The sequence below is a fragment of the Balaenoptera physalus genome (assembly GCF_965194825.1).
Source record: "Balaenoptera physalus genome assembly, chromosome: 1".
In the NCBI taxonomy this organism is placed as follows: Eukaryota; Metazoa; Chordata; class Mammalia; order Artiodactyla; family Balaenopteridae; genus Balaenoptera; species Balaenoptera physalus.
Window position 1 is genome coordinate 22,894,750 of NC_138882.1, and position 25,794 is coordinate 22,920,543.

The 25,794-nt window shown below is 42.1% G+C and overlaps 2 protein-coding genes across 5 annotated transcripts in view; one reads left to right on the forward strand and one right to left on the reverse strand.

Moving 5' to 3' along the window:
* The window catches only part of CAPN2 (calpain 2), a 54,762-nt gene extending 51,037 nt beyond the window's left edge, over positions 1 to 3,725 (forward strand). For all 3 annotated transcript variants that reach the window (XM_082426679.1, XM_082426680.1, XM_082426681.1), the window contains 3 exons: positions 565 to 681; positions 937 to 995; positions 2,769 to 3,725. In XM_082426679.1, the coding sequence (XP_082282805.1) occupies positions 565 to 681; positions 937 to 995; positions 2,769 to 2,792 (200 nt within the window). In that variant the 3' untranslated portion in view covers positions 2,793 to 3,725. The remainder of the gene's footprint in view (positions 1 to 564; positions 682 to 936; positions 996 to 2,768) is intronic.
* A 3,628-nt stretch (positions 3,726 to 7,353) lies between these two features.
* TP53BP2 (tumor protein p53 binding protein 2) overlaps positions 7,354 to 25,794 on the reverse strand; it is a 66,134-nt gene continuing 47,693 nt past the window's right edge. For both annotated transcript variants that reach the window (XM_082426165.1, XM_082426164.1), the window contains 9 exons: positions 25,088 to 25,201; positions 24,629 to 24,777; positions 23,388 to 23,853; positions 21,275 to 22,050; positions 18,299 to 18,436; positions 17,107 to 17,240; positions 13,984 to 14,150; positions 10,686 to 10,885; positions 7,354 to 8,292 (listed from right to left, as the gene is read on the reverse strand). In XM_082426165.1, the coding sequence (XP_082282291.1) occupies positions 8,251 to 8,292; positions 10,686 to 10,885; positions 13,984 to 14,150; positions 17,107 to 17,240; positions 18,299 to 18,436; positions 21,275 to 22,050; positions 23,388 to 23,853; positions 24,629 to 24,777; positions 25,088 to 25,201 (2,186 nt within the window). In that variant the 3' untranslated portion in view covers positions 7,354 to 8,250. The remainder of the gene's footprint in view (positions 8,293 to 10,685; positions 10,886 to 13,983; positions 14,151 to 17,106; positions 17,241 to 18,298; positions 18,437 to 21,274; positions 22,051 to 23,387; positions 23,854 to 24,628; positions 24,778 to 25,087; positions 25,202 to 25,794) is intronic.

Below are 25,794 nucleotides of genomic sequence, written 5' to 3' on the forward strand. Positions count from 1 at the left end.
TTCCTGACACATACATCCAGGAAGAATCTGGTCTCCAAGGTGATTCAGAGTGAGACAAACAGAAAAGGAGATAGGATCGATAGCATGAAATAGCCTGACCATGAAAGTAGGAACAGGCAAGGCAAGTCTTACATGTTAGTAAGGAGATGGGACTTCCTGATGGTCCAGTAGGTAAGACTCCGCGCTCCCAATGCAGGGGGTCCGGGCTCGATCCCTGGTCGGGGAACCGGATCCCACACGCATGCCACAACTAAGACCCGGCGCAGCCTAAATAAATAATAAATAAATATTAAAATGCAACAAAAAAGAAAAGAAAAGGAGAGAGGCAGGGTGGAGGTGAACAGGAGGTGCCTCCACAGCACATCTCCCCTCTGAGGAGGGGTTGTGGAAACAGAAGCAATGGCAGAAGGCACTGGCTTTGCAAAATAAAAACAGTCTCACAGCAGAGCAGCCTGGGGACCAAAGCAACTGTAACTGTCCTCTGCCGGGTCCAGAGCCCATGAACAGAGCCCCAGGGTGCAATCGAACACTTGGCAATCGGTCTGCATGTTCATTTAACTGCAGGTTTCAAGATGCCCTGTCAGCTCCACCAAGTCATCGTTGCTCGGTTCGCAGACGACCAGCTCGTCATCGATTTTGACAATTTTGTTAGGTGTTTGGTTCGCCTGGAAACACTATTCAGTAAGTGCCCATTTGGGTAAAGGCCCATCTCAGTTCTCTCGGTACGAAAGCAGCCTGCCTTTCCCCACGGGTGAAACCACCCGAGCCAGAGACGTGTCTGTCCAGTTGAGAATGAAAATCCTTCTTTAATTTGGGGACAGAGGGAAGAAATCGTAACTTGTGACGTTCAGTGAAATCAGCTGCCAGACTGGGGAAAAGGATAATGGGACCTCTACTGCAGCTCACTTATATGACATCCTGTTTCTGCCTCCACAGGGATATTTAAGCAGCTGGACCCCGAGGATACTGGTATGATCCAGCTCGACCTTCTCTCTGTAAGTCAGCAGCTTCCCAGCCCCTACTCCTAGGGGACGGAGGGGAGAAGGGCTGTTACTTGGGCGACAGAGATCTGTGGCTTTTGGTCTGTCAGGGTCAGGCCGTAAATTGTTGTAAGATCCCACGGTGCACCTCTATTTGCAGTCATTTCCCGACTACCCATTATTGATTCTCCATTGATTCTCGAGTCCAAGAAAACACACCTGCTCCCTCCTCCCAGAAGCTTTGCCTTGAGAATAGCACAAGGTTAAAATAAGAAGAGGGTGGCTGCAGAATCCCTCTTAGAAAAATGACCTTCTAATTAGCATGCATGGGAGAAGATGCTTATTATGCAAAGAAACCCTTTGGATGAAATTTAAGTGGGTCTTGGGAAGATCTGTCATTCTTAGGTCTACTTAAAATACTTTCTGCACAAATTACTTTTCTCTACTTCCTCCACCTTTAAAATAACAATAGTAGATAAGCTTACCATATATGATTGTGCTCATGTGTCTGGAACCCCAGCAATGGCCACCTCTGAAACGATCATCAATCGAAATTCAGTTGGTATGCCAATTCCACAGAAAGCAAAGCGCAAAATGTTCTCTTGTCATCCGAAGACAGAAAGTTCTCTCACTTCAAAGAAGGAAGCCAGCTGGGGTTACTTTTCATCCTCGCCCGGCTCCAGCTTGCGTTTCCTCTGTCCAAGGGGCAACTGAGCTTGCAGCAACACAGGCTACAGAGACTGGGGTTGGGTGGCCAGTGCTGGGTAGGAATGACCAAGTCCCAGGGACCAGAGAGGAGCAGAGTTGTAAGGAGGACAAGGGTGAGGGACTGGCACCTCCTTCCATTGAATTTCGAACTCTGGAGGAAGCCAGCAACTAAATAGCTCTTTCACTCTGGTATTATGCATTTTAAAGTAACGTGAGCCAACTGCAGAATACATTTTAGCTGGTTCCAAAGAACACTAACTTGCATAAAACTCTATGTAGCTCAGGAAATAACCCTCCCCTGAGACTGCAGTCTAAGGTAGAGGCAATACAATTGGGACCTAAACATGCCACGTGTGAAGTTTGGGAAACTGTAGCCCCCTTTATCCTTCTCGCCGGAAATCTTATTCCTCCCTGGCTCCCACTATTTTATGCAGCCAGCCTACTCAGACCATCCTCCCATTTCCTCTGAGAAACATCTTACCCACTGGCTTTCCCTCCTTTTCTAAGCCTCGCCTTTCACAGGTCCCTGGAGTTCCCCACACTCAACTCCCTTTTTGCTGAGGCTGCAACAGAAGACCTCTCCTTCAGTTTGCAGTGACTGTTAGCCTTGCCCGCAGGCTGCAGTTCTGGGGAGCTTCGCAAAAGTCCTGATGTCCAGGCCCATCCCGGACTAATTTCATTAGAATCTGATTTAAAGTTCCCAGATTACTCCAGTAGAGAACCGAGGTTGAACACCACTAGTTTAAGGGCTATCCAAACTAACCTCTGATGTGACACTGAGGCAGAGATACAGAAATGCTAATTCATGTTTTCCAAGTTTCACGTTTCATTTGTTTCAGTCAACCCTGTAATACGATTCATGACCACCTGATTCAGATAACAGCTTTTTACGACCCTGTAAAAAGCTAGATTCTAGAAATCAGGTAGAAAAAATGTGAGTTAATACTCTGATATCGTAACCCTTGATCAGCTTTTCTCGTACAACAGTCAATCTTTCAGAATAATCTATAGGTACTTAGATAGCCTTTTAATTTTAAGAATGCTCACTGAACTGATTTTGTTTTTTTTCCTTCCCCACAGTGGCTGTGTTTTTCAGTACTTTGAAGTTATAACTAATCTGCCTGAAGACTTCTCATGAAAGAAAATCAGCCAAGAACTAAGCCTCCACAGAGAAACTTTTTATCTGGATCTTGAAATTATGGGAACATTTACTTAAACTGATGATTAGAGCTGAAAATGATGATACTATCTACTTGAGAAAGCAGAACTTTCAGATATCAAAGTAAAAGATTTACATATAATCCTACTAAATGCAAGTGAGTCACTTAACCCTTGAAAAACTTAGAGAAAACCTTCAATCTGTACATAGTATACACTTTACTTTTACACACTTTCCTGTTTCTAACAATATTAAATCAGGAGAAAATGCAGGGAGGTATTTAACAGCTGAGCTTAATTTAACATTCAGTTAAAGGACACAAGGTCCTTGCCAGCAATATTTAAAGCAACTTTGAGTTTAAAAATACAGTTGTGACATGTACCGCAACAGCTGTCCAGGGATTACCATTTCCCTTGAGTAAAATGGAAAAATATGATGCATCACGAAGGCATCTGAAGAGGCCAGGTGAGAAGCACATCTCTATCATTTGGGTCAACTAAGAGACAGATTTTATATAAAATTGATTGGTTAACAGTATGTCTTAACTCAAGTCCTTGAGCATGTCTGGTCTCATAAACTGAGCGTTACGATACTGAAGGGACGCTCCTCTTGCTCAGCTGAAGTGATGACCCAAACCGGGGGTCCCGTCTGCAAGCCCATGGTGATGGAAGACAGCACAGCTGTTCGCCGCCTGCCTCAAACCTTCCCAGACTTCACCGCTAGCGTTCGCGCATGGATTTGGGGGGGACGTCCGTGGAAACAACATCAACGTGTTTCCTGGCTTCACCTTGGGTAAATGCTAGCGACACTGTACAAATACTGCCTTGTTGCCTTAACTTCTTCCAAATGTACTGTTCAATAAAGAGTCGCCCAGGCAATCCCACGTGGGTGCTGCTTTTCCTGGAGGGCCCAGCGGTGAGCGCACCCAATTACGTCCCATCCCACTCTAGCCAGGCGCGTGCACGTGCTCCCTCCCTCCGTAAATGCCGGTATCGAGAGGAAAGGGCAACTGACCTCCATTTCAATGTGGAACTATAAAGCTTTTTAAAAATCCAATTCAGAAGCTTTGCTAATTGACCATAAAGTCAGCTCCAATTTCTACTGCTTCTTGGTCTCTTAAGGAGGTACCAGCAAGTTCGTGCTTTGCCCGCCACCTGCCTGTCACTTTGGTGGAGGGAACAAGAGAGAGCCAGGAAGACATGCAGCTAAACCACTGGTCGGCTGCTGGGGATCCTTGAGGAATCGTAGAAGGGAAAGATGTCAGATGACTAGAGAGAGGCAAATGGCAGCCTACTATCTCATGAAAAGATAGGAAGATGGATTTCCCAAATTCAACTCGCAGGAGTTTAAGTTTTCCTGCTTGCAGAGCATCTCAGGGCCCAGAGGAAGCGGAGAACCAAGAACAGGCAGCACTTCCCTGTGGGGGGGCGGGGGGGGGGTGATTTTCTCCATTCAGTAGAACCCGGTTTGGGAGGGCTGGATGCTCCCAGTGGCACGGGATCGCTATGGGAGGGGCGGGGGGGGGGCGGGGGGGAGGGGCAGGCTGACCACTGGACGCGGAGAGGAGGGTGCCAAGGCGGTTGAAATACAGGAGTGGCAGAAATTGGGAGGGAAGGGCGGGCAGGCCCCTCCGGATCCACCCAGGCTGCTCCGAACCTTTCCCACTGTTCCGGGTGCTCCGCCCCTCCCGGTGCACTTTGACCTGCCGCGCTGCCTGAAGTTGGAGTTTACAACTTCACTTTTAGTCACAGGATAAGAAATAATGCTTTAAAAAAAAAAAAGATACAGTATATGCTTATCGTAGCAAATTTAGAAAAGATCTAGAAGGGGAGAGATTTCACAGGGGAAAAGAACCAGATGATAAAGTAAATCCCCCCCAGACTTCTACCCCGAGGAAGTCACCCTAATCTAAACCCCCATTGTTCCTTCCCTCCAGTCCAAAAGAAAAGCCCTCCCCGTCTCTGCTCTGAACTGCAGTCTCAGCCTACCAGCTGGCCCCTCTCTATCTTCACACTCTCTTTCAGGTGCCTTAGGCCTGCCGCCTGGTAACACACAGACCACCCGCCTCCTCCCCGCCTCCCCTCCTTCCTCCAGAGCCAGGCCTCCAAAGCAGCTATGCCCCTGCATCTTTCTGTGACTCCTTTACCTTCTACGATCTGGCTAATGGCCTGACCACTCTCCTAAAACTGCTTTTGATGATCACCACTCACCTCCCAAAGCCAAAAGCTAGGAACACGTATCTGCCATCACCCTCCCAGACTTTGTGCTGCCGTCCCTGCCGTTCCCTCTCCCTCTCGGGCACCCGCTCTGGCTGGCGTCCTGCTCGCCCGCCTCCCTGGCTGACTCCTGTACTTCCCTGGTTAAAACCCCTCGGCGGCTCCACTGCTTTTAGACTCCAAGCACAGCTAGAGTTTATACCCTACCCTCCTTAGCAGGGCCCATTCTCCAGTTGCTTTATCCCCACTTACTTTTTTTAACAATCTAAAAATTCTGCTCCCATAAAGATGTGAGCACAGCATCGATGATAACACAAGCGAAAGGCAGCCGCACGGTCAACACAAACGACTGGATGGATGACGTGGTGGAATACTACGCAGCCATTAAAAATCATGCTTGTGACGCAACGTGAAGCATAAAACAGGACCATACAGAATTGCTTAAACAGTATGCTCTCAACTATGTGAAGAGAAAATCATAGGCAAGACTAGAAAGAAATAGGCCCGAATGTTAGTTATGGTTGCCTCCATAGTGGTCTTTTTCCCCCCTTGCTTCATAACCTTTTTCTATACCTTTAAGGAGCTTTTTTTTTTTCCGGCTGTGCCGCAGAGTCCTAATCACTGGACTGCCAGGGAATTCCCTATAGGGAGCTTTAATATACGGATACTCTGATAATAAAACAAGCAAGTAAAAAAACCCCAAAGGGAGAATAAAAACAAATGATGCTCTAAGTTTCGGACTAAGGAAATAAAAGTGAGATGATCACGTTTTCCCAATTTTCCCATCTTCCCTTTTCATACATTGGCGCAATTTGTTGCGGGTTCCCAGGTACCCTCACGTATAGTCCTCAGTATGGTTTCCCTCGACCCCATCTCAGATTATACACACAAGGCTGAGTGTCCCGGGCAAGGTCACAGGATGGATGAGTAAGTGCACCAGCCCAGGACGAGACTCCATTGTTTTTTTGGCTCCTATGCTGCTGTAACATGTTAGCACAAACTTGGTGGCTCGAAGACCACCCACCATCTCCCAGCTCTGTAGGTGAAAGTCCAACACCTCTCTTATCGGGTGACGCATTCTTGCTGGAGACTGGAGGAGGATCTGTTTCCAGGCCCACTCAGGTTGGCAGAATTCAGGTCCGTGTCGTTGTAAAACCGCGGTCCCCGTTTCCTTGCTGGCTGTCAGCCAGGGGTTTCCTCAGCTTCCACATTCCCTGGCTCATGACCCCTTCACCTTCAAAGCCAGCAATGGCAGGTCGAATCCCTTCACTTCAAGTCTCGCTGACCTCCCCTTCGGCCTCATCTCTCCTGCTTTGAAGGGCTCAAGTTGGGCCCACCTGGGATGGGCCCAGGATAATCCCCCTATTGTCAGGTCAGTTGATTAGTAAATTTAATTTAAATCTGAAAAATCCTTCACGGCAGTACCTAGATTAGTGCTTGATTGAATAACCAGGTGTCTCAGTCTGCTCAAGCTGCTGTAACAAAATACCACAGGCTGTGTGGCTTAAATAACGTTGAATTCTCATGATGCTGGCGGCTGGGAAGTCCAGGATCAAGGTGCCAGCAGATTCAGTGTCTGGTGAGAATGGTCAGCCTTCTTGGGGTATCCTCACATAGTGCACTAGACTGACTCTTCCTCTTACGAGGACACTAATCTCATCACGCAGACCCACCCTCAGGACCTCATGTAAACCTCATCGCCTCCCAAAGGCCCCACCTCCAAATCCTATCACATTGGGGGTTAGGGCTTCAACGTGAATTTTAGGGGAACACAAATATTCAGTCCATAGCACCACAGGACAGGAATATGAGGGGCTGGAGGAGCATCTTTAGAATTCTGTCTACCACACAGGCCTTCTGATGTTTCATCCATGTTGTCACTACTTCTGCGTTACTCTGAAAGGCATCATATGTTCTGTCATTCACCTATCTTCCTTTTTTGCTAGCAGTTAGCTACTCGTAAAAATGTATAAGGAAAAGTGACCATTGGTTTTTTTCACCTGTATCTTCTATTGAATGAAAGTTTCACTAAGCAAAATGAGTTCCCCCCCAAATTCACAAACTTGGTAACATATTAATAAAACGACGTGCAGATTGTGTCTACGTTAAGTTTTCATCCCATAAATGTATATAACTCTGTGAAGGAGCTGAAACAAAATGAGAACACTGAAACAGCCTATCAGAAGCTCTAGGTAAAGGTACAAGTTTCTATCACCATGGCCTCTAGGATCTTTAAAGAACGTCTTAATTCTATAACAAAGACCACCACAAAACTCACAAATTGCAAAACTGAGCAAAGAAATACTTATGTTTAATCACATGGCTGGTAAAAAAAAAGTCTTCTTATTTTTCAGCAGGGTACGATATTCCAATGGCTTAGGAATGTTAAACAAGGCTGTTAACATGACATAAGATACTAAAGCCAGTAAAAAGCTTAGAGTCAAAAAGTTTATTACAATTGTTTTTAAAGTCAGCTATGATCTTGACAAATATCATGGGTAAGTCTATATAGCAAGTCTCTAATTTCCGAGATACAAAAGACAATAAATATAGATTCAAACTTCAGCCTAAAAACAAGAGTCTAAATCTAATTACCTGTAGTGTAGTGTGGTTTCAATATTTTGAATACATGACGCTACAAGAACTCATACCATAAAGTTATTGCTCACTGACAACCAACAAACAGTTCTTCACGGACGACACACAGGTGTGCGGCACCTTCGAGCCTCCATGTGAGTCCCCCACGGGCCTGCTGGTGCTGGGGGACAATCCGAGATGGCACCATGATGGCACTGCTCCTTCTGGTGGGAGGACAGGGACAGGGGCAGGCACTGAAAAACGCCCACTTAAACAGGCCATGAAGCGGTTCTCCCAGTAGCCCAGTAAGTGGTCCCATTTCTTGCAGAGATACCGTCACCGTGTATCTTTCGGAGCGTGACACGGAGGGCCTGTATCCAGTGCGGAGCGGTCAGCTTCCTGACCAGCTCCGTTCATTCCATCGTGCTGAGCATTCTCCTCCAACAGTGACTGCTCCAAGCCTTCATGTGCTTCCAGAGCCCGTTCTTCATTGCTTTCAAGTTACTTTGTCATTAAAATAAGTCTTACAAAATTTTCGCCACAAACGATCGTATTATTTCTTCTTATTGGTAACAGATTAATTCTTCATTAACTAAAAGTGTGCGAAGTTTCAAGCCAAGCTCCTTTGTCTTGGTTTAATTCTTGGGTATAGCTGTAAAAAGGAATTTTAAAAATATTTACATGCTGCACAGACGTAGGAGTATAACACATTTTCAAGAAATCTGGGGGGCAGGGGCGGGTGTTGATGTCACAGGAAAGAAATTAAACCAAAGAAAGAACTCTCTGCCATGTGAAACACCCAGAGCTGCCCAAAGATTCATATACACCAACTCTTGTGCAAAGGATATTCAAAGGTCACAGGGGTTCCCTCAACAGGGACAACGCCATGGTGCAGTGATATAAAATCCAGGATGCTCTCAGCATTAACTCCATCTACACAGCCTACTGAACTGTAAATCAAGTCCAACAGGGACCACAAAGGACTAGAGGTGATGTGCAATACGCTATAAGCTCCAGTGCTGGGAGCTTCCATTCCAAGGGAAAAGGTAAGAGGTTAAGAAGTCTCTATTTTAACTTTATTCACAATGGACTGTCACACAGTGTCATGGGACTTGAGCCTATCAGGAACCAAATGCCACAGACCAGAAGTCTACAGATTTGAGGAAGGATAAGTGGAGTTTTTTGTTTTAGGATTTGGTGGTTTTGTGTTTTCCATAACAAGAGCTGGCAAGGAGAGTGTTCACGAAGCCAAGAGCAAGTCAAACCAGTAATTCAACTGGCAAACAAAACAAAAACCCTCCTCCTCCTCCCCTAGACAAAGGGAAAGAAAGGTTTACTGAAAGAAAGTCAAGTCAGACTTCCAGCCAAAACTGAAAAGTTAACTGAGGGATCAATGTTATATCAAGGATTGTTTTTCTCTGTGAGGAAAGATATTTTAGCCAATATAATTTTCTACACTTGTATGTGAGCCTCTGACTAAAATGTTTACGCAATTTCCTTTTTTAAAAAAAACCTCAAAAGGAAGCCAAAGAAGTTGTGTAGAGGCCACTTCTACCCAGGAAAGATTTCCAAAGAACCGAGAATATTTAAATGTCCGATTAAAATGAAAATCTTCAATCCAGTCCACTGATTACAGAACCTCTGAAAGTCACACAGGAGGCAGAGCTTGGTCTCTGACCAGCTGCTTCCACACTTGGGAACAAATCATTCTCCCCATGTTTCATTCACCACTGGACCTCTCTGTCAGAAAATTAAAGTTAAGACTCAAATAAGCAACTACTTCTAAGAGGTAGAGCTTTTCCCAGATAAGAAACTATAAAAAGTAAAAGTACCTGTTTACTCTTGATGTTCATTAAAGAAGGAAAGTGGCTGCATGCAAGAGATTATGCTTCTCTGGCGCCAAAGACTTTGTAGAAGCAAACAGGAGGGCTCGAAAGAGAACTACCTTTACATTTCTACTTTCGTCTGGTAATTGGAAAGATTTCTTTAACGGGCTCCATGGCTTAATTGTTTTTTTCAGTTTCACTACTCTTTATAATTTATAGTATGATCACACGAATGAATATCGTCCAAACCCCAAATGCTTATTTAATAGTAAATTTTGCTACCAGGAAGACAGCAGTCAGGATATATGATGTCATTTATACTGCACATCAAACCACAAAGGAGAAGAGTCAGGAGGAGGAGATACAGGCCAGAATCCAAGCTCCAGGTCCCAACACCGGGGTCATTTTAACGAGCTCCACAGAGAGTAATGTCCAGACAGTGGGATGATCCCAGACAGAGCCCTGGTTCAGGGCTTCGAGTGGGACAGAAGCTCTATGCGGGCACAGACCATGTCTGTCTGACAGCTGATGAAAATACAGTGAAAATATCTCCCATTTGTTGTACATTAGACTCCGTCCAACTATACTAGCCTTTCCCTGAAAATACTCCCCCCGCCAAGAATGTCTGACCAAAGACAGCAGTCCCTTCAGACTAATACAGACATGTTACTGGATTACATGTGCTGATATGATTTGATTATTTCCTTGGTTTTTATGAAACTTAAAATCCAACAGTAGAGAAAGAACAAAGAATCTTGTCTCTGGTGCCCTGTTCAAGCTCCCTAGAAGATTCGAAAATCCTGACTTAAACAAATCCAGGGACTTCCCCGGCGGCGCAGTGGTTAAGAATCCGCCTGCCAATGCAGGGGACACGGGTTCGAGCCCTGGTCCGGGAAGATCCCACATGCCGCAGAGCAACTAGGCCCGTGCGCCGCAACTACTGAGCCTGAGCTCTAGAGCCCGCGAGCCACAGCTACTGAGCCCATGCGCCACAACTACTGAAGCCCACGCGCCTAGAGCCCGTGCTCCACAACAAGAGAAGCCACTGCAATGAGAAGCCCGTGTACCGCAACGAAGAGTAGCCCCTGCTCGCCACAACTAGAGAAAAGCCCACACACAGCAACGAAGACCCAATGCAGCCAAAAATAAACAAATAAATAAAATAAAATAGATACAACATTAAAGAAATAAAAATTGTTTAAAAAAAATCCTTCCTTACTCCCAGCAAATTGCGTGGGACGTATCCCTCCTTGTCGTTCAGGCGGGCCCACCACCATTCAATCTCATCTTCGTCTTCCCTGCGGATGATCGTCATGCAGTCTCCTTCTTTCATGGGTAGCTCGTCGTCATTCTGAGGTTCATAGTCCCAGAGGGCATAAATGACCCCTTTATTCATTATGCCCATCTTCTCCTGAACTCCTGAAATCACGTTAAGATACAGAACAGAATATATGTAACTCAGAGGATACCACGCTCAGAACTTGTCACTCTATAAAACCAAATGAGAAGAAATGGGGACCTGCTGGAATGGTAGAACTACTACATTAAACATTCAATAAATAAACTTCCCGGGGCCAGGGGGAGCAGAGGAAGGCCAGCCGTGTAGAGGGAACATACAAAAGACAAGTTAACATATGCTATCATCTCTAAACCAGCTCTAAAAACTAACCAACACCTTATAAGCAGCTCTCAAAACTTCTCTTACTCAGAATACAAAACAATTACAAACACAGGAATAAAAAAAGAACGGTTCCAGTCTAGGATATTAAAAAAGTTAATGAAACATCTGTCCAATTTTATCCTATTTACTAAGTGTAATGACCAAGGAACTCTGGAATCATTTTTGTTCTTTACCTAAAACTTAAAGCAGACAGAGAAAAATGACCAGAGTGTTGTGCCTATTAAAGTGGTCTCTATCAATTTCCAAACAGGGAAAGAGAAAAGAAAAAAATTATAAAATGTTAAAATATAGAAATATGGCCAGGTATATTAGACAGGATATAAAAGTCCACATATAGTCAACTCTAAAATGATGAGAATCAGAATTCTAAAAGATATTGAAATCCACAAACTGGGGAAGGAAAAAAAAATCCCCAAATGTCCACTTCTTACCAGAGTTAATAACAGATTTGCAAATGAACTACGACTTTAGGTTTTACCCTTCTCCGTTTATACCTTCCTATCCTATAAGGCGACACTAATAAGGAGTCACAATCATCAACAGGCAGGCAACATGGGGAGAGGGGAGGAAAAATTAGACAATGTCCTGAGCAAGTCAGAGGTCATTATCCTTGTCACCTTTTTAGAAAAGCCCGGAAAATACCTGCTTGCCTGTGAACAGTTGGGTTTCCCAACTTATGCGAACCTAAATTATTATGAACTTATTTTTCCTGTGTCAATTAATATGACGTAGCACACGCTACCTGTCTCTCACTCTGAGCAAAACAAGAAATTAAACCGTTCTTTTCCAAAAGAAGGCTCTACCTATCTAAATGGTCAGGTTCCTACTCATGGGGACAAGTAAATTTCCAACTTTCAAGTTATACTTGATATAACTGTAATTCCACCAAGTTTTAAAGCACGCCAGACTCGTTATCTGTTTGGGATCAGAATGGTGCACTCAAAATAACAACTTGAGTCTCATTTCCAGGAAACCATCAGGCATGGAAGACAATTTCTCATTACTTTGCTATTTACCAAACTAAGAGTTATGAATCAACAGTTTTCAAAAGTTTCTGAGGGTCCTAAAAACATGCTCCATCTCACTGGCACTTTGGGAAATGCAAACTAAAGGCACAATGAGACAGGATTCCAAATCCACCAAAGGTCAAAGAGAACACAGAGCAAAAGGTACTCTCTGCTTGACGTGCATTCCTGTGACCTGGCAACTCTACTTCTAGAGAGACACCAGAAGATGAGGACAAAAATGGTGGCCGGAGCCATGTTTATAATTGAATGCATGAATGAATAAATAAATAAAGGAAATAACCCAACGTCTGCCAAAAGCAGAATGGAAAGATAAATTGTAGTAGAGTCCCAAAATGGAACAGTAGCACAGTGAAAAGAAACAACAGCTCCATGCAACAACACAGATGCATCTCAAAAACTGTGGTGAATGAAAAAAGCAAGCCACAGGATCACCAGTATGGTTTATTTTATATGAAGGTCAAAAACGGGCAGAACTAAACAATATCAGTTGTAGGATACACACAGAGGTGATATACCTATTTTTATAAATTCAAGGGAGCAGTCACCACAGATGTGAGAGGAGTTAGATCAGGGCAGGGCCCCTGCTGACGGCAGACAGAGCTCACGTTCTGTTTCCCAAGCTGGATACCTGGATGTTAATCTAGTATCATCATTACTTAAATGCACATTTATGTCAGAAATGCTCTCGGTATCCACGATATATTTCATAAATTTAAAGAATCTCTGATCAAATGTCCCTAAACGTTTTTAAAAAAATCATATCCCATACTTACATATAGCTCTATCGCCAATACGTTTAATGTAACAAAATACATATTAATATAACATACTGATTTTAAAATGTGTTCATATGTCGAAATTATTCTTTGATGTAGAGTTCAGAACACAAACAGAGAGTGATCATAAATATCAACGATAAAAACTAAGAGCTGAGAGATGAAGAAGAGAACCTACGGTCTGTGGTTCTCCCTCTAACCCCTCTCCCTTCTCTCCGAGAGCCTGAAAACTAGTGAGACTAGGCCTAGTGAGACTAGGAAAACAGTCAAACAGGGAAGACGTTTCACCTCAGGCATCTTTCCATGCCTGATGCTTGAGTGGTCTGGGGTCCTGGGACCTACCTCCTCCTTTGTCTCTGTCTTTTCCCCTTCTCCATTTCTCTCAAGCCAGACTAAAAAGAAACATTAACCTCAACTTCTAAGACTTGTAAATAAAAAAAATTTTCCTTGTAAGTAACAGTGCCAATCAACATATATTCGTCTAAAACTTCAAGTCCTTTTTTCTCTAGGGACAGAGCTGATGGGATGCATCAGAATCATAAACTCAAAAACAAGAGAACAAAAGAGTCAAAACAATCAGTTCTAAAATATGGTGTTGCCTTTCTTTTCCTCTGCGACAAGTTTGATTTAGCAGGAAAACTTGGATCTGTGGATTCTTATTCCAACCCTGCATTTCTCTTGATCATCTTGCGGGGGGGTTCTGTTTACTTATTTGCACAGATACAGCATCACTCACTAAGTACTGAAGTCTTACTAGAGGATCTTTCGACGGTCAAAAGCTATTAACCCCACTAGATCCAAGGCTGCATCACTGTCTTTTGTCTTTGAAGATGTCCCTGATAACAGCCGCTTCTAGGCACACACAAAAGCTGCATTCATGTTTGTGATCGAGGCTGCCCTATCTTCAATGCCCAGGACTATGTGCAACACAAAATGCTTTCCCAAATAATAAAAACCCTTTGGAACGATCCCCTAGAGATAAAGGATAAATGAACGCAGTAATCAGTGCGCGTAAATCGAATTATTCCGTACCGTAAAGAAACTGCGAGCACTGGGTGTAGCCTTCCTCCGTTTCCTCGCATTTATCAGCAGCCGTCTGCATGTCACTGTAGGTCATGGCAAACACAGCAGCTCCGGACTCCACCAAAAACTTACACACCTGGACGCTGTTACAGGATGCAGCGCAATGCAGCGGGGTCCTGTGGATGAGGGCACAGCAAGGGCTGGGGATGCCTTCCTACACGGGACGACACCTGCTGCAACACGGCACCCGCAGGGAGAGCTCTCCAGCCTGTCACCCACCAGGCCCTTTCTCCTGAAAACCGCTCTCACAGATTTTAAGAAATGAGTTAAACATAGATGCTTGAGCCCATCCGAGAATTACAGCCACAAAGAAAAATGTCGGGACGGCACTGGGGCCAGGGCAGCACCGCGGGTGAGAGGGATCAAGGACATGAGTGAAAGGACATGCAATCTGTATACTGATCTAAAGCAGGATAGAATATATTTAGTTCCATGTTCTGGAGCATCCAGCCTGATTATTTCTGCCAGGATGGAGGACATAACATCTTTAAATAATAGGCCTCCCCTCAAAACACGTGCCTGTAAATGTCCCTTTATCACCACCAATTTTGAAGGAATTAAGTTGCACATAAACAACTACCTTTACCCAACATTTTTTTAATCCTAATTCAATTTTAATTGGAAAAAAAATTGCCAGTTCAATTCAGACCAGAAAAATGACTGGAAAATACACATTTCAATCTATATTAGCAACTGGTTAGCAGGAACTTAGGAAGACCATGACGAAGAATCTTCTCCACCATCTCAAATGTTTTATAATGTATTATAAATGACTCCAGATTCATGGTAGAGGTGGAAGAGCCGGGACCACTGCCCAAACTCAGAAGATGGGCTTGAGGATGTTAATCAAGCCCTGAAGTACATGAGAGTTCTTTACCCTTTTCTTCCCTCCCCTTTTCATGTTATTCCACTTGGGTCTTTCACAAAAGAAATTTATTTCCCACCCCCCCCATCCCAAATACCATCACTAATAATTTGGTGAATATTACTACAGACTTTTTAACTGCGTGGCTTTTTAATTTTTAATTTTTTTAATAGTAAAAAATTATACATAATCTAAACTCCCAATATTAGGAAACAAAGCCATTGTGACACATTAAGAATTTGTTCTGCTTATGTTGTAAAGGTAAACTAAAAAAGTAGGCATAAAAAAGGCAAATACTATTTGTTATCACTTATATGTAGAATCTGAAAAATAAAACAAATGAATGAAGAGAACAAACCACGCAGACTCACAGATGCAGAGAACAAATCAGAGGTTACCAGTGGGGAAAGCCAAGCGAGGAAGAGATCAAGACAGGGATCGGGGACTAAGAGGTACAAACTACTATGTATAAAATAAATAAGCTACAAGGATATTTTGTACAGCACAGGGAATGTAGATAATATTTTAATAACTTTAAATTGAGTATAATCTATAAAAATTTTGACCGTGTTATACACCTGAAACTAGTATAATATTGTAACTCACCTATACCTCAATTAAAAAAAAAAACCTATTGAGAGCTAAACTAAAAAAAATATATAGGCAGAAAAAATTATATATATACACATACATAAATGAGCTGGAAGGAAATATATTAAAATATTGATGGTGTTGGGCTTCCCTGGTGGCGCAGTGGTTGAGAATCTGCCTGCCAATGCAGGGGACGTGGGTTCGAGCCCTGGTCTGGGAAGATCCCACATGCCACGGAGCAACTAGGCCCGTGAGCCACAATTACTGAGCCTGCGCGTCTGGAGCCTGTGCTCCGCAACAAGAGAGGCCGCGATAGTGAGAGGCCCGCGCACCGCGATGAAGAGTGGCCCCCGCTTGCCGCAACTAGAGAAAACCCTCGCACAGAAACACAGCAATAAATAAATAAATAAATAAATAAATAAATAAAATAAAATAAAAAAAAAAAAAGCCCGGAATTGTATAAAAAAAATATATATATTGATGGTGTTTACTTCTAGATTGTAGGATACAAATGGCTTGTTTTCCTCTGATTTCTCTATTTTGTACGTTTTCCACAATGGGCTCACATTACTTTTATAAATAAAATTTTTTTAAAGTGCAACCAAAAATGCTTCTCCAAGAATTATTTATAACAAACAAAGAATTGGAAAGCAATCTAAATGTCTAGCAAGAAGGAGACAGCGACAATGAATGAGTCACAGCCATGTGGTAAGAGATGAGGCTTTTTCAAATGTATGCATATGGGTGTCTGCAACTTATATGTGTATACATGTAAATTTGATATTACAATTATTTCCATATTGAGAGAAATACAAGCTATAAAATTAAAATACTTGAGTAAATATAGTGTGATTATAGCTTAAAAAATTTTTTTTCATATAGAAAGAAGTAAATCTTTCCTAGGAATCATTATTAATCATTAAATCATAATTTAATTAATAATCATAATCATTAAATCATTATCCTAGGAATAATAATATTCATCATTTACAATAATATCTCCTGGGTTTTAGCCACACACCAGTTCCACAAGATGCTCCATGAAAAATGGATTCCACGGTCAAAAATATTGGGAGAAGTTTACAAATTATAATCCCCTCTTAGACACACAGTAGTTTCAGGGAGGTGGGGGGAACCCCGCTTAGATCAGCATTTCTCATATTCACTGAAGCATGCCAATGAACTGTGTACCACTTTGGGACATTTCTTATTTTTATTATTTAACTACTAAACTTCTGAAACTCCATCTGGGGAATTCCCTGGCGGTCCAGTGGTTAGGACTCTAAACTCTCGCTACCTAGGGCCCGAGTTCAATCTCTGGTCGGGGAACTATGATCCCGTAAGCCATGCGGTGCGGCCGAAAAGAAAATTTTTATATAAAAAAATAAAATAAAACTCCATCTGCTTCCAGAACGGGAGTGAGATGACTATTACATGAAGACATATTAATTCCTTAAAAATGTCTCCCCCCCCGTCTCTCCTTCTAGATTACAAGCAGCGTGAGGACACACACTGACATACTTCCTCCCCTCTAACAGCGTCTACAACACTGCTCATTCGTTGCCTACGCAGCAGATACACTTGAAGTCTGAGTGGAGTTTAAAAGAAAATCTTACCATCCATCACTGTCAGCAGCATTGACATTTACACCAAACTGTACCAGGAATCTAACAATTTCTGTGTGTCCTGCACACACGGCGTTGTGAAGAGCTGTGATACCTTCATCATTTGGCAGGCTTGGGTCATCGACCTGTAACATCAGTAAGAACAACGGTGATCATCACTCAACTTTTTGGTCACCTTAACTGTCAACTATTAACTGGCCCTAGGATCAAGAGAATTGAAAGAGGCTCTTGTAGTCTTTTTTTTTTTTTTTTTTTAAACATAATTAAAACCTTCAGGAGCCAAGAAAACTATACCAAGAACAGTTCTAGAGATATGACATTAAGTAGGCACTCCCTATAAAAAGGTTTTTAAAAACTGAAGAAGTGGGGCTTCCCTGGCGGCGCAGTAGTTGAGAGTCTGCCTGCCGATGCAGGGGACGCGGGTTCGAGCCCTGGTCTGGGGGGATCCCACGTGCCGCGGAGCAACTGGGCCCGTGAGCCACAACTACTGAGCCTGCGCGTCTGGAGCCTGTGCTCCGCAACAAGAGAGGCCCCGACAGTGAGAGGCCCGCGCACCGCGGTGAAGAGTGGCCCCCGCTTGCCGCAACTAGAGAAAGCCCTCGCACAGAAACGAAGACCCAACACAGCCAAAAATAAATAAATAAATAAATAAATAAAAATTAAAAAAAAAAAAAAACTCACAAAAAAAAAAAAAAAGAAAAAAAAAAACTGAAGAAGTCCCAGAAACTATATATCCTTACAGTCATTTTTGTTTATTTATCCTCCAACTTCCCACCACAGATTAGCATCTAAGGAGAAGTCACATTTGCCATGGAAGGGAAGAAAGGTCAACTAAAAATATTTTAAATAGCAGGTTTCTGAAAAGTAGGGACCACATCTGTAATTTAACCCTGCAGAGTACAAATCCATACTTGAGCAACTTTTAAAGGAGGGTCATGATGTCCCTAAGAAAAGTACCCCCAGTGAATAACTGAACTTCCGCACTATTTATTGAAAGTGTTACAGCCACACCTTTAAAACAGAGAAGCTGGTTTTGGAGCATGATTAAGAGTTCCTCTCAACAACCCCACCTCCCAAAAGAGAAAACAATGCAAAAGTACAGTTTCCCTACAGTAGCCTTTTGATTAGAGCTTTAAAACAAAATACAAGGTGGTATATAAGAAATGTACTAATTTAATCATACCTCATATATAATTCTCTGTACAAGGTCAAATTCTCCCTCCAAAGAGGAATCTAGAAGTAAAGCAAGGGGGTTGAATTTCACCCTCATTCCATGAGCAATCCGCTCTGAACCAGTTTTACGCAAGTTTGTCCTTTTGCCCTGCAAAAGAAATGCATGGAAGGTTAAGGATCCCGGTCTAAGCAAGAGACCAAAAAACAACAAAAAGGGAGGAATAATATCTCGGCTGAGATAGTAAAAGGAACTTTGAAAATACATATATATATATATATTTAGCGCTTAATGAATAAACCCACGTAACTAAGTGGGAAGAAGCTAACTCTTTAAAGCCTAGTGAAAACTACATTTGGGTAACACGCGCTAAGAGTATAATCTGCAGTAGGAAGTAGGCTGGTTCTCCGTCAAGGATCAAAATTAGCCAAGATTGGTCTTTAAATTACCTAATACAGTAGCGCTAACCCCACATTATTAAACTGGGCAAGAGCACAAACTGAGAATTGTGAGAGTTGACATTTATTGAATGATTATTCATTTATTCCTCTCGAAAACCCTATTATCCCATTATACAGATAAGGAAGTTGAGGCACACAGCCAGTAAACATCAGAGCTGGAATTCAAATCCAAGGAATCTGGCTTCTTCAAAGCCCCTCCTTTTAACCATATCCAACATAATGCCTCCTAGGGGGAAGGGGAGTGGAGCATATTATGAAGGAAAAAAATAAAGATTATTAGTCTGTCTTAGACATACCAGGGAGGAATCCTACAAGTCTTAAAATGCTATCACTATTTTATATTTAAAAATTTAACTGTACTCCAAGACACATGGGTAAATTAACCATCTTTTCTACACTTTAATACGTCAGGCTTAAAAAAATAAGGCAAATGTTAAAACTAGATCTAACATCCTATAAGATAGGTTTCTTAAACACAACCAACAGAGTGGAAACATTTCCTAGGGTATGATATGCTACATATACTTCTTTATATTTCAGATGTGGAAAACTATTGAGTTTTGAAAAACGTTAAGTAGCAATGAATATACTTCACAAATGTACAATGGCTAAAATGTTTCTGTCTCTTGAAAAAAAGAAAACAAGAGAAAATATTACATGGCTGAGATAATACAACTCATAAACAATACAATCATACCCACTTTCAAACAACAGTACGAGATAGTGGCTTCTATTTTACTTCAACCAAGAAGGAAAAAGTTTATAGATCATTTTCCTAGGAAGAGAATAACAGAATCTCGCATGTTTAACTCAAAGAGAATCACGCCTCATGACACAGAAGCACAGAATTGTTAAAAAAGTGTTAACCTCTATTTTAAAACTTTTTTCACTAGAACTCAATGTTTACCATATAGAACTTTTAAACAAATGTCGACTGTAAACTAGTAGTTGAGGCAACTTTGGATAATCATTATCTTTGACTTCTACCACATCTAAGAGATGTAATAAGGGATCAAACATATAACGCACTTTAAAAAAAAATCCTTACAATATGCTATTGTGCTTTTGCCCAGGTTTTAAAAATTCGTATCTTGGCATCCTACTGAAACAAAATGACTTCAAACTAAACTCTGAAAAAACCAACTTTAAAGACATTTTGGGATTCTGATCTTCTCTCACCTATTTCAAAGTGACATAATAAACTTCCAAAGAAAAACTTAATATTTGGAAGGAGTGCAGAAGACACGCCCAAGTCAAAACATACAAAGCTTTAGAATAACTTAGCGTCATCCAAAAGTTATGGGACGTGGCAAAAGCAGCTCTAAGAGTGAAGTTTACAGTGATACAAACTTACCTCAGGAAACAAGAAAAACCTCAAACAACCTAACCTTATATCTAAAGCAACTAGAGAAGGAAAAATAAACAAAACCCAAAGTTAGCAGAAGAAAAGAAATCATAAAGATCAGAGCAGAAATAAATGAAGTAGAGACAAAGAAAACAACAGAAAAGATCAATGAAACTAAAAGCTGGCTCTTTGAAAAGATAAACAAAACTGATAAACCTTTAGCCAGACTCGCCAAGAAAAAAAGGGAGAGGGCCCAAATCAACAAAATTAGAAATGAAAAAGGAGAAGTTACAACCGACACCGCAGATATACAAAGGACCATAAGAGACTACTACAGGCAACTACATGCCAATAAAATGACTGTCCACACTAGAAGAAATGGACCAATTCTTAGAAAGGTACAATCTTCCAAGACTGAACGAGGAAGAAACAGAAAATATGAACAGACCAATCACAAGTACTGAAATAGAATAACTTAATGTCAGAGCACAAGGAAACCTGAGGGATCTCCATGATACCCAGAGACTTCAAACCAGGCTGAAGGAGAAGAAGAAGCTAAAGAGGGTCCACCCCACTCTCTGCTCAGTTACCTCCCCCAGCCCCCATTTCATCCAGAACCCTTCCAATTTTATCAGCATTGGAAGTTTGAGGTTCCACCTAAATATGACATTGAAAATAAATTTCACTGCTAGAAAAAGAAAAGTTTGAAAGAGTGATATCACCAATGAGAGAAGTTAAACCATCTGCCTGATTTCACAGAGCTAAACTAGTGATCGAAAGTTCCAAATCCAGGTCTTTTCATTCCCAGTGTTACCTTCCATAATATGTGACACCAGCTAGAGAAGAAACAGCAAACATGGTGTTTATAGGTATAAGAGCAAAACTTTGTTTCCTTCATAAAGAAAGGGGTTCTTCCCCCAAAATGAAAATGTTTGTGATGCTGAATATATTGCGTTTTGATAACATTTATAAGATCCACTCTGTACCAAGAGAACTGTAAGATAAAGGGCAAGTTGTAGAACACATTTGCTACAATAGGCAGTTTAAACACAGACCATCTTTTGTGAATGGCCGGCTGTAAGTACTCACTGGTGTCTCACTGAGTAGTGACAACTAGCCACCTAGAAAGCTGTGACAAGACAAAAGGTTTCTGCAGTGACCACAAGACACCACAGTACTTACAGGAGGCAGAGAAACCTGCCCAGTGATCTCAGGCGGACGCAGGCTCACAGGGTCTTCTCCTGGGCCTTCTGGTTCCCCAGACGGGTATGGCGGGGGTGGGTAGGGGGGGTACTCCTCGAGGTACACTTCAAGCAGAGGGGGAGCCTCTGGGTTTGGATCTTCCACGTTGTTCTGGAAACTTGGACTGCTGTCTGGGACTCCTTCAGGTTCATACTCAAGGCCCGGAGAAGGAGCGGGCAGGTCACTGCTCTCTGTACTGGCGCTCCCTGCTTCCTCCGGGGACACCGGCTCAGGGGCCAGAGGGAGCGCCTCCTTCTCTGGCTCCACGTGCAAATATGGATTCTGGATCTCCACTGGGCTTTCCGGGCTGGCAGTCCCAGAAGTGGACTTGGATGGGTGCGCCGGGACGGAGATGGTCTCCATGGCGGCGATGGTGGTCCTCTGATACAGAAGTTTCTGAATATTCGGCCCATTAGGACCCTCTGGCTCTGTAATAGAGCTGCGTTTCTTTAGTGGCCGTGGTGCGTTCGACAGTTTCTTTCGCAGGGCTTCTAGGTCAGCATCGCTCTGGTTTCGGTAAGGATTAGATAAGAAAGGCAGTAATTTGGTTGGGCTCAGTGGCCTAGGAATTCTTTCGTTTTCATGGGTCTCCTGAACTGAAGAAATGGGCTCTGTTTCAGGTTCCGGGCTGCCAGGTTTGCCCTGGGTATTGGAATAAATGTTCTCTGGGAGCTGCTGTGGGTTCTGGGCAGTAGCAATCACAGGCTTGCCATAAACTAATTGGAAATGGAAAAAAAGCCCTGATTAGTATTAATTAAACAAAACTAGCAAATAACAGACATAGCTAACAATAATTAAAGCCTCTTTTAATTTCATAGTTATTACATAATACCCTTCAATACAACTAATTTTTAAAAATAACAAACGACAAAGCAAGGTTTCCGTCGTTGCGTAATAAACTAATTACAGAATCAAAACCCTCATTGATTGTAAAGAGGTACCATTATTTTATGTACCAGTATGAAAGAAAATGCTGTCAATTATAATTGTAAGAAATCAGACCGTAGTATCCAAATTTAAAATGTCAAAATGTAAAAAAAAAAATTAAAATAAAAATAAATAAATAAAATGTCAAAATGTGAAAAGAATTTAGAATCAGTGAAAACTGGTGATCCTTTCACGTGTCCAGATTAAAACTAAACATGCACTATCCCATCTTTCACAATTTTCAAAAGGAAATCAATGTGAGAAATCATTTGGCTTATAAAATTATTAATAACCACTTCTATTTACCAAAACTGTTCTCCTTAAACATTCTGATTACATCATCATTATCTAATTCCCGAATTATTATATTAGCAGTTTTCACCAGACTCATGAAAAAGAGTAAGATGTAGCATATATACTAATGCTCTGCTGTGTAATTACTTTCATGACATTTTGGGCCACAATTACGTGCTTATTTCATAACTAGAAAGCCATTTTCATTCCATTAAAACATAGTGAATTTTATTCCAGTCCCATAAACTAATGACTCTTAGAAAGAACCCAACAAGTTACCAAATTATGTATGTTGAACACAAAGTAATCTTTTTGTGTTTTGTATTTAACTAGTAACTGTGTCCTCATTAGAACAACTTAAAATATAGTAGAAAACATTAAAAAAAAAAAAACATATACAGAGGCAGTTGTCTAATCCTCTATGCACCAAGAACATCTGGTCAGACCTAGAGTGAAGACACCTCCCTCTGCGCAGCGATCCCCTGCAGGCACTTTTCCCCACTCACCGAGGAGCTCGTCCGTGAGCAGGAAACAAACGCACACAGGAAATTCAACACAGAAGGCTATGTCATCGCTATAGGTTTTATTCATCAATTTTCATATTTATTTCATTTTATTCACCTACCATCTTCAGCTACTACAGTAGCTGACATTGAGCACAAACTCTTTTAAACTCCCCATGAAGAACAGAAGCCAAAATGAAACAAATCTCTAGGACAAAAGCATCAGTCAAAAGAGGTACAAGTCACTGTGCTGTTTACTGATCGACGGCAGCTCTGGTTGTAGGATGGAAACACATCCACGCAGGTGAAGATGAGACCAAGGATCTTACCGCTCGGAAAGTGGGGCCCTCGGGAATGGGACTTGGTCAACGCGCTCTGCACGGCCTGCTGGAAGTTTTTGCCGGGAGCCTGGTGCTGGGTATACATGGAGTATATGGAGCTGGCGGCCACGGTCTGGGGTTTCCTGAAGGGCGGAAGGAGGGTGTCCTTGGAAGGCTGAGGCGTGAAGGGCCGGACAGCAGCAGCAGGGGGACTCTCTTGCTTAGAACCTGGAGGAAGGGTCTGGTCTGCTTGGCCACCTGAAGGGATGCTGGCGGCCAGCAGGACCCTCTGCTGCTGCCCTGCTGGTTTGGGTTTGTTTCCCATGGATGCAACAGCCGCTGACGACTGCTGAGGGTTTCCATCTGGCTTAATGTCTGATGGCGACTGATTAGTTTGTCCAAAATAAGGCAAATTAATCTGTTTTGGTTTTGATGGAACAGGAGGTGGTACCTTAGCCACATTCTTATTTGCAGCCTGTAAACACACACAACAGCCAATTAAAATACTGTGTTAACTGGGTATACAGGATGTTCCAGACAACCTAAACTTCACAAATGTTAAGTACAGACTGAAAAGACTAGCTCTACGTTTAAAAATCATTAAAAACTTTTAAATCTCTGAACTTAATCACACGTAAAAGGGACTTCAGTAATGCAATACAATTCCTGCCCCGTACGACTTCCTCCGCATTGCCCCTTCCTATTTGGGCAACTGTAAGTGGCCACTTGAAAACTTTTAACTGCCATTTTACATATTCACGGATGGCACCGATAACTGAAAACCATTCTCGTTCATCGGAACTGCACGCAATCTGGGCCACGTGGTTAAAAAAAACTCCTAACTTGGAGCATGCAGCCATAGACTGGCTGTCAAAGGCTGGGATCCTAACAGTTATGGGAGATTCATCATCAGATTGCTTGACATAACCTAAGCTCCGAATTTTGAAGAAACAAGGTAACTGAGCAGCACAAACACAATGTTCTTCAATGCACCAGTATTTTTTTAGAGAATCATACAAAACATGACCCAGAAGCAAGCATGTTAGTCATGTTCCAGTATGATGTGAGACCACAAATATACTCAAGCAACAGAATTTAAAATAACAGAATGCTGTTGTATTTTCTAATCTCCCAGATAGATTTTTGTTTTTTTCTCTCCCTTACATAATACTTTCTCTCTTCAAAAAAAAAAAAAAAAAAATGTATATAGAATTACCATTAAATCTTAAAACTGGGATATTCTCAAGTACCTGAGCATCCCGCAAGATATCTTCACTGCTCTGGTTCTTCCTCAGGGTACCAAAGGCGGGTGGGGCAGCAGACTGGTCCACGGTGTCAAACATTGAAAAGGGACGCACTTTCTTCTCCTTCTCCCTCAGCGGAACCTCCCCATCATCAGCTGAAGAAGACAGGGAAAAAAAAGAATCACACTAATAAACTGCTTGTAATAAAATTTCTTATTCACACATGTTTCTCTCTCCTCAAACCTATACCCATTAAATGCTCTTCTATTTTTAAACTAAGTTGATTAAAGGATAACCCAACACTACAATGCTAGTACCTTAATTCCCTGGTTAAATGAAGCTGTTCTGGAAATAAACACAGTCCCTGGTCTTAACACACTAGAAAATAAGCTATCTAAAAAAGAATACACAGAACCTTTAGATGGCCAAAACAGAATATTCAGCAACAGCACAAGTAAACCTCACCTTGGTCTGGAGCGTTCCCAGAGCTCTTGGACACAGAAGCAGAGGCTTGTTGGCTCGAGAAAAGATCTGCATTCGGAGGAGTCCAATCAGGGCCAAGCAGATGGATTTTAGAGCCTAGAACACAGAAAAGCAACTGCAACTACCCGGCATTCTAAGGAGATGTTTAATGGTTCACTTTACTGCTAAGAAGTTAAATCTCTAAAAATTGGTTAAAATCTCAGACTCACAAAAACCCCAGTAAACTTACTTAGAAAACATCAGATTTTATACTTGTAATTTAAGAGTGTTCCTGCTAACTCAAACAAATTAATCACGATCAACAGAAAGTCCGTTTGAAGCAGCAAGGACGCATTACTCCTCCCCAGGTAAGAAAACGTCACCATCCCACCCAGAAATCCAATCTAGCAGACCAAGGGCTCTCCGGTGTGTCTTACATAACTACCACAAGTGATGCACACACAACAAAAGCAAAAACACGGACTTTCAGCCCATGACTCTGACCACAGTCTTGGGTAAATCAGAGTATTCAGGTTTTTTTCTACACTGGTATTTAAGTTTCAAAGCCATAGCTTTCATTTTTCCTTAAAAAGACAAAACTAACTCTTTCTACAATAAAACCCAGACTATGCAGCACTACTGCTTCACAGTGGTAAATAATAAATAATTTTAAAGTTAGCTATTATTTACACATGATAGTGGTTAGGGAA